Source organism: Sparus aurata, chromosome 16 (assembly GCF_900880675.1).
Source record: "Sparus aurata chromosome 16, fSpaAur1.1, whole genome shotgun sequence".
In the NCBI taxonomy this organism is placed as follows: domain Eukaryota; kingdom Metazoa; phylum Chordata; class Actinopteri; order Spariformes; family Sparidae; genus Sparus; species Sparus aurata.
The window spans coordinates 11,035,861-11,049,427 of record NC_044202.1 but is presented as its reverse complement, the minus strand read 5'-3'; the positions used below and the strand labels follow the sequence as shown (position 1 = coordinate 11,049,427).

At 41.3% G+C, this 13,567-nt stretch overlaps 1 protein-coding gene across 1 annotated transcript; it reads left to right on the top strand.

Moving 5' to 3' along the window:
- The first annotated feature begins 465 nt into the window (after positions 1-465).
- On the top strand, positions 466-1,433 carry LOC115566075 (psychosine receptor-like). The gene has a single exon (XM_030391814.1). The coding sequence runs from the start codon at positions 466-468 to the stop codon at positions 1,420-1,422; it is 957 nt and encodes a 318-aa protein (XP_030247674.1). The 3' UTR covers positions 1,423-1,433.
- Positions 1,434-13,567: the final 12,134 nt, after the last annotated feature.

Here is a 13,567-nt window from a genome sequence, read left to right as displayed (position 1 = left end):
ATTCATAATTTGTGATTACCTATCAGGAATCCCCGTTAGTGAGCTGAAAGCTGATTTTTTTTTCAAATGTACTGAAATTTAGTTGCCTGGATGGTGGGGACAAATCTCAAATCCTCAACAGGAAGCCATTTGGAGCAGTTTGTATTTAGGTCTGTGTAATGAATGTTACTTAATAGGGTATAAGGCCCTTATAAAGCCTTGTGATCCACTGTAATGAGTGGCACCCACCCCAGCCACCCCCTCACCCTGTATATCTCTGTCTTTAGACTAATGCACTAGAGCTGCACTATAAAAATTGCCACTAGGGCAATACCTGTGGCATTGGGCCACTGAACAGGCAGCTTGATCGTACCCACTGGACCTTTAATCAGTTGAATCTGTGGAGAACCCTCGTTATTAAGTATTAAGTATTTATATGCATTGTTGTGTTCTTTCCTTCCTCGTTTCTCTTCCAAGGAGTGAGCGATGGCAATGGAAAACTTAACCCTGGAAACCAATCAGTCAGGGTGCAACGTGGCTGTCTACCCACCCATGAGGATGCCGTTGCAGTTTTTCTACATGGCTGTCATCATCACAGCCATCCCGTGCAATATCTTTTCCCTCTTCGTGGCCTGCCAGCACATAAGCCAGAGGAACGAGCTGGGTGTGTATCTATTCAACTTGGCCCTGAGTGACCTGGCCTTAACTGTCGGCCTCTCTCTGTGGCTGGACTTCCTGTGGCGCCAAGCTTGGGTCCATGGACAATATGTTTGTCTGATATCTGTCAACATAATCTACACTAACTTTTACACCTGTGATGCTTTCCTCTGCTGCATCGCTCTTGACCGCTACCTGGCAGTAGTTCATCCATTTAAGTACACTTTCTTGAAGGGAAAAGTTGGCATCGCAGCAATGGTCAGCATTGCCATTTGGGTTACTGTGTTATTTTTCAACACCAGGGGCACAGTGATGGAGTTGGGAGTGCAAAATGAGAAGTTATCAAGGTGTTTCGATGTCATCTACCCTGTACCACAGATCGTGACTCAAGTTAGTATGGTGCGCTTCTTCGTGGGCTTTGTTGTTCCCTTTCTCCTGGTGGGGTTTTCCACCTGGAGGATCTGCAAGGTGGTGAAGTCCAACCAGGCCACAGAGGAACAGGAACGCAACCGGATTTTGAAGCTGCTGACAGTCATTTTGCTTTGCATTTTTCTCTGCTTTGGGCCAGTCAATGTCACAATGCTTCTCCACACAATGGTAGGGGATTGTAGGAATGCCAAATGGCTCTTCTATATGGATGATGTATCCATGGCTATGACAAGCCTCAACTGCCTTGCGGACCCTCTCCTTTACTGCTTCATTACTGAAACAGGGAAGGCAAACGTTAACCAGGTTGTTCTCTTCTTCCAGGTAAAGAAAAGAGGCAAGGATGAAGGTGTGGTGTAAGTAATATAAAGTGCAGGACCGAATAATATTATAACCTTTTTGTAAATTGTAAAGATAGACAGTAAAAAAAAAGGGAAACTAATTAAGCTAATGGGGTCTCTTCTGGCCATCCTCCATCCGAGTTTTAATTGAAATCTATTAAGTATTGTTTTTTTTTTCTGTAATGTGGCTGACAAACCAACAAAAGAATGAAGACAGTTGGAAAAAAAACCCTCTTTGTTGCAGTTAATTATCCTCAAGTCAACACCAGACCCTGCGCTAAATTTGAGACAGCTGTGCAATGGAAAAAGTTCTCTGCTGTTACAGGATAAACTGTCAATAAAGAAAAAGTTGCTTGCCCTATATGGCTAAACAAAATTATAGTGTGGGATCATGGGAGTTCACTGCACGCCACTGCAGTTCAAATAATTATACGAGAAAACCAACAATGCATGTCTGTCTCTCAAAGCTTTCTGCTTCCTTTGTCTGTGGCACTCTGCCCCAAGCCAACACATTTCAAATGAAGACATTAAAGATCCTCACTTTTAAAGGAGAACTTCGGTCGATCTTAACATGCAGCTTTATCGCTCAAGCTACCCTTGACTAGCCAGTACCGAAAACACGAACACTTTTGGTCCGCCTCTTTCAGGGCTCCTTGAACGGAGAGTTAGCATTGACAGCTAACATCATGGGGTCAGAACTTTACACTGTGTTTTAAGCATCTTAACATATTCCAAATCTCACCCCAGTTATGCAACATCAGCAGACACCTTACAACACAGCACTGTAGCATTTATGACTCACAATGAATAAAAAAGTGGTTAAAACAGTGTGTTTGTGCAAGCAGCCACAGACCGCTTTGTTGACATCCATGTCGTAGACCAAACTAGTCGATCCGTCGAGCGTGCGCTTACTCCCTCACTGGCAGCGACGGAAACTTGAATTTTGCAGACAGAAAGGTATTTCATCATTTTTGTTTTTCTGTTCATAACGTACATGTTCATGTTACAGCCTGCCATGAGCCATTAGCCTTACAATAGCCTGTTATGAGTCTATTCGCTCTCCACCGAGAGCTAGCTTGTCTGCTCATGCTAATGGTTCTTGCAGAGAGCAGAGCACAGAGTCCGTGATAATCGAAGCTGTTTCCGAAATAGTCACGTTGACGTCGATGTCATCTGATGTCGAAGTGGAAGACATCGACAACGAACCTTTTGAATTCGACAGTAGCCCATATTTGTTTGAACTGGTGTATACGTATGAGGAGTTACTTGCACTAGAGAACGAGAGAGCGGAGAGAGAGGCGCAGAGAGCGGAACAGGCAGAGGCGGCTTCATGGCCAAGGACATCGGCGACCTGGTGGTGCTCTTGTGGATGTTGTGTCCAAATGGATACAGATGAGGAAAGCCTATGCTGTAAGGAGTGAGACATCTTACAGCCTAATGTGTCCCAGGATAGCGCACAGGTGTGTCACCCCACCGCACAGAGTTCAAACGGAGTTTGCACGTCTATTTGAAGGACGACCAGCCACAACGGTGATGTTTCGGGGTCGTAGAGAGGCAAACGGTGGAAGCTTATATTCTTATATTTCTTCATTCTTTTGCCACAATTAGGCATTGCACAAACTCGGACCATTTTCAGTAACTAGTGCTGCTTCGATCATCACGGACTCTCTGCTCTGCTCTGCTCTCTGCAAGAACCATTAGCATGAACAGACAAGCTAGCTCTCGGTGGAGAGCGAATAGACTCATAACAGGCTATTGTAAGGCTAATGGCTCATGGCAGGCTGTAACATGAACATGTACGTTATGAACAGAAAAACAAAAATGCTGGAATACGTTTCTGTCTGCAAAATTCAAGTTTCCGTCGCTGCCAGTGAGGGAGTAAGCACACGCTCGACGGATCGACTAGTATGGTCTACGACATGGATGCCAACAAAACGGTATGTGGCTCCTTGCACAAACACACTGTTTTAACCACTTTTTTATTCATTGTGAGTCATAGATGCTACAGTGCTGTGTTGTAAGTGTCTGCTGATGTTGCATAATTTTTGGGGTGAGATTTGGAGCATGTTAAGACGCTTAAAACACAGTGTAAAGTTCTGACCCCATGCTGTTAGCTGCCACTGCTAACTCTCCGTTCAAGGAGCCCTGTAAGAGGTGGACCAAAAGTGTTCGCGTTTTCGGTACTGGCTAGTCAAGGGTAGCTTGAGCGATAAAGCTGCATGTTGAAATCGACCGAAGTTCTCCTTTAATGATGAACTGTTTCTGATTCTGCCTCAAAAAACCACAACAAAAAACAAATATATTTCATTTCGAAAGCTTCATCAGTCATTCACCGTTCTGCACAGTGGGAGTTGAAGATCGCAGTGAAGAAACAGTAAGCAGAAGATGTTTTCAGGGGCTGTAATTGAGACGGTAACAGTGTTTCAAATGACAACAAACTCACAATGTAAATGTTGACTTTACAGCACTTCGAGGTCAGTTTCATTACACTGTTAAGCTGATTTGAAAACCTCACCCTGTCCTCTACCTGATCAGCATCAAACAGCAGATAGTCACAGTTGGGATTTTATTTGATGGCTCACAGGAGACAGATCAAGATTTCTAACAACTGTAAACAAATGTAAAACCAGCAAACTATTAGAAATGAGGCAGACAAGGACCAACCCTCACATGTGCAATTTATGGCAATTTCAGTTCAGTGTGTTTTATGTGACAGTTTACGCCTGCACATACTGTTCCAGGGTACTTTTATGACTTCACCTTTATCAGTGCTGCGTCATGGAGAACAGCTGTTCCAAGGTGGAGTGTTTAACAAATGTCACAGTCGTTCTCTTGTCTGGCGCCTTCTCTGTAAAACTACAGAGAAAAAAGAGGGATTATCAATGCAAATATAACGCCATGCATTATCTGAGTAAGCTGTGAGTAGGAAAGGAATATTTGTTTTTGTTTTGTGTTCATAAATGTGACTTTACCCCTTTAGACATTTCACTTTTGTTTCACTTCAGTTATTTATTTATTTATTTATTTGCCATGAGGAGGGTGTAAATGCATTTAACAGACAAATATGATTTCTTCCTTTCTAGAAGTACCATCAGCGCCACCATTTTATGTTCTAAAAATGCTGTGAATTGGAAAATGTGATTTACATGTATGTAAAAATGTCAAATGCTGGGGCGCCGTTTAGCTCAGTTGGTAGCGCGCTTCCTTTGTGCTGAGGCTCTGCAGCGGACCCGGGTTCGACCCCCGGCCTGGGTCCCTTTGCTGCGTGTCACTACCCCTCTCTCTCCCCTGTTTCCTGTCATATCTTCAGCTGGTCTATCAATAAATAAAATAAAAAATAAAAAAAAATGTCAAATGCTTTCAAATGCTGGTTGAAGGTGAACTGGAGCAAACTGACACGTGGATATATGAGACTCTCTAGTGGACAATTATCGAACTGCAGCCAGGACTTCGAACATTTCAGATCTGTTAAGTGTTGTCTTTGTACAGCTTTTTTACATCATTTGTATTTTATTAGAGCAATAACTTTATAAAGAAATTAATGTATAACCAAGGCCTCGATAAACTGCTGTTATTTTTAGCGTAATTTTGACTGGTTATGTTGTTATTACATGTCAGAAATAATTATTTCATCCAATATGTTATTTTAGGGCTCTGGCAGCGAGTCAAAAGTCAAGTCAAATAACATTTATGTGTTTTATTTGGGTGTGCCTTTTTATGTTTAATGTGAAGTTTATGTTTTTTTTTATACAATAAACACAGTTTTTCAAACAAGAAATTAAGGCTTGCCATACAAATTGTCCTCTGTTAACTTTATTTTAACCCTCTGAGGTCGATTGACGCGCCGGCGCGTCAAAATCACGTGACTAATTTAAGATGACGTAGCAGCGAGACGGAGCCTCTGTGAGTCTCCGTTCTGACTCTATGTGTTAGAGCAACCTTCAAACTATATGCCAGTTTTTAAATCGTGTTGATAGGCCAAGTAAAACCGGAGTTACGATGTATTATGTACGCCACACTTTTTCGCTAACGTTGCTGTCACGTTTGCTGCGCGTTTGGTGCAGGAAGAGACGGAAAAGAGATCGGGCTTTCCTCACGGACGTGTCCGCAAACAGGAAGTGCAAGCAAAAAAAACATGTTCCTATTGGTGGAAAAAGGCACCACACCAGCCAATCACAAAATTACATGGCAAATCACGTGATTTGGTTGCTGAGGGAGGGGGGGAAGATTTGGAAGGGACGGGGCGGAAAAGTGAAAGCAGCAGTGCCGGTCAGAGAGGCAGCGACAGAGATCGCGAGTTTTGAGAGTTGGGAGATTTGTGACATTTAGCGTGTTTGGAGTGCATAGTTAGTGTGTTATGTAGTGTGTTTAGTGTGTAGTGGAGTCGTTTTTGTGTTTAATGAGTCAAAACAACAAGGAGAGTGCCGAATGTGGAGCAGGCAGTGCAGCTTTTCATTGAGCTGGAGGAGCTCAGGCAGACCTGAGCCTGGGGCGTTGCCTGCATTTAAATGTACATAGTTACATATAAATTTGTAAATTTCAAAAACTTATGCACAGATTTAGCAAACAACAATATATATTTGCATTATAAGTAATAAAAATGGTTCGCTGAGCATATTTGTGGTTTTCACAGTAAAAAAACTAACTTTTTCCTACTCGGATTTTATGTTTTTTTGTGAATTTAGGTCCATTGTGTTAATACAGTATGTCAAAATGAAAAAATAACTGTACAGTCACACATGTGAGGTTGTGGTGAAAATAATGACACCAAACAAGGCAAGGGAAATTGTTTTTAAGGTGAAATATAATGGTAAAATCAAAAATGGTCAAAAACGGCCAATTATACCCCAGACCCCAGAGGGTTAAAGCAAAAAAAGCAAAAGATCCAGGAACTTCCAGGAAGTTAGATTTGTTTAAACAACATGATATACTAAGTCATAAACTCATCGAAAAATCCCCGTGATGATGGAAAGTCAGGTGGGGCTTTGTTGCCCACAAAAAATTTCTGGAGCTTCACAGCAAAACAGCGTTGCATAACACACATAATAACACCTGGGGGAAAAAAACATGGCTCCATACCGCTGGTCCAGTTTAATCCAAGTCTCTGAAAGCCGTTAGATGTTATTTGTGCACGTATTTAAAGGTGCACTATGTAATTTTGGGGGGACAACATTTTAATCAGATGAGAAAAATCTAAAAGGCAACACGATTTTGTACGTCTAGCATCAAACAGCATTCTTGGCACCATATTCCCCTAATTATTTGCCATGGAGCCACTGTATATCCAATAAATATTGCTAAGTTTGTGTTATTAGCTCATGATATTGATATATCTTTCTGGGTTTGAATTTCTTTTCCAAAACTACATAGTGCACCTTTACACCTCTAATCTGACATTTTAATTGCAGCTGCGTTACTGCACAAGCATAATGTTTTATCAGGTGTCCCCATCTACTTCAGTTGTCAAGGAGAATGCTGAAACACTGTTTTGCTGTGAAGTTCCAGGAATGTTTTGTGAACTACAAACTTCACCCACATTTCGATCAGCATGGGGGGAGTAGATAATGGCTGAATTTTCTATTTGGGTGAATTTGTCCTTTAAATATCTAAGATTTGCTCTTTTGTGTTTTTTCTATGCACAACACACTTATGATACAGAGACAAACCCATGTCCCTACAGCTCATAGACACGTGCATTAATGAACTTACAAACAATACAAATGCACACACAGGCTTTGACGATAGATTGTTACTAAAAAGGTCAGGATTAGGTGAGTCCCCTTAATGAGAACAGATCCATCTTTCATTTCAGCAACAACCTCAAAAACCAGCAAGATTTTGAATCTCACGTTTTCCTCAGGTATCTCAAATGTGACATCTGTCCTGTTTCGCCGTCATACCTTCGTAACAACAAAGGCTGGTGAGGACATGTGCTGTACCATGTGAGTCCTTGTCCTGCCTCTTTCTTCCCTCCATCCATCCATGTCAAATAATGTGCTTCACCTACCACTGAATAACCTGCATCAGCAGAACCCTGCCAGCTACAAAGCCCATTCAAACACCCGTCGTCTCACCTTCCCCTCTCCTTGACTCTGCCGCGGATGATTCCTTATATGTAAAGTGTATCTGGAGATGGAGGCGTCTTCAGGGTTTCAGCAGTGGCACGTGTGTGAGAGTCTGCCCCCTCTCAGGCATGATGAACGGATGGGAGTGTAATCTACACTGGTGATCTGATTGTATAAACACAGGTAAAAAAAAAAAAAGAAAAAGAGAGAAACAAAAGGTATGCTCAAAGTGTTGAGGACAGATCTTCAGTACTGAATCTGTATGTTATGACCGGATTATTCCGGTTATCTTGTCATCAAGAGGTTGAAAACAGGTCTTGGATCAGGATGCAGGGATGCACAGCTGCATCAGGATGTTGGCAGGCGGACCTTAGGAACAGTCAGGGTTATGTACACATACTGTACACGTGCCACAGAGAGAAACTGAGCCAAATAACACATGTGATAAAAAAGAAAGCAGATGGACAAATATAGCCATATAGAGTTGTGCACTAACAACATTACATAAGCTGTTTGTATTGTCATCTAAGAATAGAATCACTTGAGTTTTACTGTATTTAATGCACATTTAATGAATAAATAATTCTTCAAGTGCTGTTTATTAACACTGAACAATTTGCTCCAACTCCCCAGTAATACTAACTGTAATATTTCCTTCCTCGTTCAGTCATTACCCTGAAATCTTTTTCCTCCCGCCACTTTTCGCACGCAGTTTTGCCTCTTTAAATTTGTAATTATTCTTATCTAAAACCCTGCTTTTCCCAGACAGCTATCTCCCAATCTATAATCCGAACTGTCCCGCTGTCTTTCACTTGTTTCTTTCCCACTTGTCTGACTCAGCCATAATAACAGTTATCTGCAGTCACTGGAGAACAGAAAAAGCAGAGAGCACTGGCTAATGTCCCCGTGGCTCCTTTCAGAGTTTCTGAATGGACCGTTCGTTTGTGCGACATAATGTCTTTAAAAATAACCTGGAAATGTGAATATTCGAGTCATATTCAGCCATGACTTTTGTCACATTCAGGATTGATTTAATGAGCTTATAGCCTTTTCACTGCAAACTGGATTGTACTGACAAATGTAAAATATTTCTCTATACCCTATATGAATACACTGTATGTACTGTACATCTCTATGTCCTCACTAGGACTAAATAAACTTGATGTCATTGTTTTAAGTATTTTTTTTTTCCTGTTTTGTATTGCTTTGTATGAAACTTTTATTGTGTCCAGCCTCAATTGGATCTGGTCAAAAGAAGCTTAAACAATTCTGGTTAGGTTTAGGCGACTAACACGATTTGGTTTTCTAGTATTTTAGACCAGTGGTTGTTGAAACCTGTGAGCCAAATCCAACCATGCAGCAAAAATATCTGATCTCTCTGCAAAATCTTCCCTTTTTATAGTTATTATCAAATTCTTTCCTAGATTACCTCTCGCCATGTTTTCAACCATGTCTGTTTGTTTGTTGGTGCTGGTTTGTGGTCAGGAGGATTAAGTTAAAAACTACTGAACGGATTTCGTAAGGAAACATGGATGGAGTATGGGTTTCGTTTCATTTAATGGACACCATTAACATTTAGTAAGGATCCAGCTAAAGAGACAGATCCAAGAATAATTTTTCTCACTTTTTTTACAGTCTTGCAATGTTAAAGTGTCCCTTTAACTGGATCAGCACCAAGAGTTAATTGGACCTTTTTTGGGTGGAGATTTATCCTTCATCCAAGTTTCATAGAAATCTGTTCCACAGTTTTTGTGGAGTCTTGCTGACAAACCTACCAACTAAACAAAACCTCCTTGGTGGAGGTAATAAAGAGACATGTCAATGTCAAAATTAAAATGTTACTTTGGGGTTTGATTTTTGTGTCTTTCGAAGATTTTGTCTTTGTCTTTTTTTTAGCGGCGAACTCGTTGTGCCTATTGCCCCTTTAAATCTGCATCAGAGTAAGAGAAAATAGTCTCGAGGCTGCTCAAATTTCACATCTTATCCTTCCTGTATTTTTTTTTTATCGTGGCCAGTTTGAGAGGATGACAGGAAATGAAGGCGTAGAGAGGTGGGATGACATGCAGAAAAGGCCACCAGACTTGAACTGGAGATGTAGACTACCGTGTCAGACCCCGAGGCTATCAGCGAGCCGCAACAACTGTTATATTTAACTCGACAGTTTAACTGTATCTGTCAACCCCAGTCAATCCAAAATGTGTCATGAGTTCAACTCCTGGTGTGAGCCCTCTGCCGTACCTTGGTGTCCTATGATGTGCTTGATTTTGTCAGTTTCTCTTGACTGCTTTAGATGACATCATATTACACCTCTCTCCACTTCAGTATATCAGCTGCCAGACACATTGTCAGGCCCATTTCACATCTGTCTCCTGTTGATGTGAAACACACTGGGATCCTCCGGCTGACTGTCTGACACTCCCTCCACCCTTCCCTCCTCCTCCTCCTCCGCCTCCTCATCCTCTCTGTCGCTCGCAGCACTTTCACACTTTCCTCACAGCAGCTCCTTGTTCTGGCAGCAACCTCCCGAAAACTTCAGTGTGAGGAAACTATGATCACGTTGACAACGGGGGAGCAAGTCTTGGCATTACAATACAGCGATGTTTGCAGTTAATTTGAACGTGTCGGATGATATTTCCGTCTCTATTTTCACTTTTCTAAAGACAACAAAATCATGTTGCATCTCTTTTTTTTATGATTCTTTCCTTTGAGGTTTAATTGAGCTGAAATTAGTGTAACAAACTGCTCTGGTTGATAGCCCACATGCAGAGACTAGACAATACACATGATTGAAGTGAATATTGGGTCATTAAAATGAAGGAAAAACAAGTTAGAAATCAAATAGTGACATAGCTGAAACAAACACACGCACAAAAGACAGAACCAGAATTAGAAACATTTGAAGGTAGAGGCTTTTATAGGCAGATTATGTATCAAATTCTTCTGTTTCCATCTTAACTGGTGACTGACAGCAGATGTTAAAAATAGAAAAATGTGATTTTGTCGTCTTCCTCAGTGTTTTTTATATATCTACCCTTTTGGTACCTCTTTTTTAGACTTCAGTGAAACTTGCCTCTAATAAGAAGCATTCATCTGTCAACTCTGAATGCCAGTTTGGTTATGAAATCTGCATTTGAGTTGCAAAAGTTAGATCACAAACAGCTCAGTGGGTAAATTGTATTGTGGGTAATGTAGGCGCCAGGTTTGATAAGAGAAGAAGACTGTGTGGACAAAAAAATATATTAACTAATTTGATCATTTGTTTTTAAACTGGTTAAAGGGGCATCCTGGGAATTTTTGCCTCGGGGCCCAAAAGACTAAAGTGTTGTGTTAGACCAGTTGACTGCTTAGAAAAGCCTGGCATCTGGCGTTTCCTTAAAAATATCCAGAGTTGACACAGTTACAAATGTTGAAATACAGTCTCATACTGCAGTTAAACGCAGCCTTAAAGCCTTGTTCTCTCACATCCCACTCGTAACAGCAGGACTGTGGTAGGGTTGAAGGTATTGCTGAAATTATGTGTGTTGCTTTCATAATGTAGGTAAATTTACTTCTTAGTCCAGCCAGTTATATGTTTCGGGGATAGCCTTAAATAGCACCAATTCTTCTCCGCTCTGAATTTTCAAGAAGAAATCACAGTGAGTCATGCTGCTTTGCAGGTCAAAGCCCCCACAGAAGCTGCATGGCTATTCTGAATCTCTTTAAAGGGAACTGAAATTTTTTAACAGGGAGTGAATTTGTTTAATCACTCATTCAAAGCGGACTGACTGGTGTTTTCTGTTGTAGCTGTGGCACCTTCACTTTACGAGCATTTGAATAATCATAGTAAAATTAGGACGTGTGCCCGTGCATGCTGGGCCATCCCCTCGGGCGAGACACACAAGCCTTTGTTCTCAGTCACACACACGCTCTAAAACCGAATCTTGTTCGATGGATGTGCGACACTGTCTGCAGCGTCTCTCTGGGAAATCTGCACAGCTCTTTAATGGGGGGGAAGATCTGTGAGGCCACAACACTCCAGTTAATGTTTCCTTAACTGACAGGGCGCCAGGAGTAAGAAAATGCTTCTTGGCATCGGGCAAGTTTTAAGACTCACTCTGGCAAAATGTCATAATTCAAATGGAAGACAGATGGATGCTACTGTGCAGTATCAAATTACTCCCTTTTTTTTCCCTTTCACATACAAACGCCAGTCTTGTTAAAACATTACTTAAATCTATATGTGCATATTTCTTTTTAATCGCACCAAAAACTGAGGCTGCCAATGAGACAGATGCACTGTTCAACCCTTCCTCAAACTCATCCTTCTCCCCCTTTCCTTGTTTTTTGGATACTTCTGCATTTTAATAGCCCTGCAGTACATGTGGTTATGAAAGTGTACTCCTACCTCAAAAAAAGCAACATCATACCCACTTCATCCCCCTTGTCTGATACACCTGTTACAAAAAAAAGAAAAAGTCCTTCTGTTGCCTTGGGGCACTGATGTGCAATAGAGGCTCAATATGAGCCTCGAATACAGCCGCATCACACTGTGATGTACCAGTTAATGAGGAACACCTGTGAAATCAGATTCCAACAGCCTCTCACTCAGTTTCCAGCGACTCCGTTGGTGAAGTGTTGATTATCTCTCAGCCTGTATTCAGCGCCGGTGTTGTTTGGAATCGCATTACACTGGAAAAAGTTTGTCATTTTTTTGAGCGCATCCCATTCACTCAATAAAATGACAAACTTTTTTTTAAAAGCAGTGCTTTAAATGATCAGTAGTCTTGAAACAGAAAAATACTTTATGGAGTTTTGATGCACAGTACGACGTTTGATGGACATGTTAGTCAAGAGACTGATGGTTTTTTCCATTTCCTGCTGTGCAGTAAGGGCTGGTTCGACCAGCCTCTTCTATGTCGACTACTCTGATGGAGTAAACAGACCTAAATAGAATTAATTAAGAAAACAAAAAGGTTAATAAATTAACTGTCAAGATAAAAATCCCCTTGCTGATTCATTGTGCGTGGGAGGGACAGAGATAAAAGGACGTACAGATAGTGAGAGACGGACAAAAGAGAAAGAGAGGAGGGAGGTTGAGGTTGCTTCCACCTTGAAGGAAAAACATCCACAAAGACACACATACACAACAACACACACACACCCTTTCCATTACATGAAATTTATGGCTCCGCCTTTACAGACCTGTCTCCCTGATTAATTTCTTTTGTGGTGCTGTCGGCCGGCTCTTTTTCCTGGGTGCTGTACACACTTTGACACACGTGACTGTGGCTCCGAGCTACGGACGTGCACGGATAGGAGACCTACAGCATCCTGCAACACGCCTGGAGTCACTTACATCATAACAAGTTCTGTCATTTAATTACCCAAAAGCCGCATCAAGACAAATTTACAGCGATGATGTAAATTTAAAAAGATTGGTTGGCCTTAAAATTTTGTGGAGTGAAAACGGTGTAAAAATAAAGTGCACGGAGAAGCTCTGCTTTGGTGACATACTGTGCCTGAATAAATTCAGTAAATTGAGAGTATTTGTAGTGTGTCCCCTTGATTTTATTTCAGGTAATATTCTGAGATCGGTAAATAGTTCATTAGTGCTAGCGGAGTATAAAGTAGCATTTAGCATGTTTTTGCGAGCCACTAGAGATTTTGAAGCATGAAATTAAACTTCATAGAAAACTTCAACACTGTGGAGAAAAAATTAAAAATGTAATTATGCCAGAAATAAAATGTATGCATTTCCTATTCTATTGGTATTTGCGCTGGCGGTCGGCCGTTGTCCAATAGGCTGGCGGGTAGCATCCCTAGCCCTAGCACTCACAAGTCCTTGTCGGCTGTTTTTTTGGCAGATGGAGAACGTTGAACTGGTCGCAAAATGAATCCATGCACGAGAAGAGAAACGAAGAAGAAACGGAAAACCCCTTGTGCCTGTCACTGTAGCATCCATGGTTTCACCCATTCACCCACTTTTTATCAGATATTCTCAATTACAAGTGGCTGTATTATAGAAAGTGCCATGACAATGGTTTGCTGCCTTATCATAACGGTTTGTATATCTTTTGTGCTCAGTCTTCCTGTTTCCCTGTTTGGATGACAAATACAGAC

What these genes read in the sequence shown, in the direction of transcription:
- LOC115566075 (XM_030391814.1), top strand. Translation starts at nt 466, where the DNA reads ATGGCAATGGAAAACTTAACCCTGGAAACCAATCAGTCAGGGTGCAAC.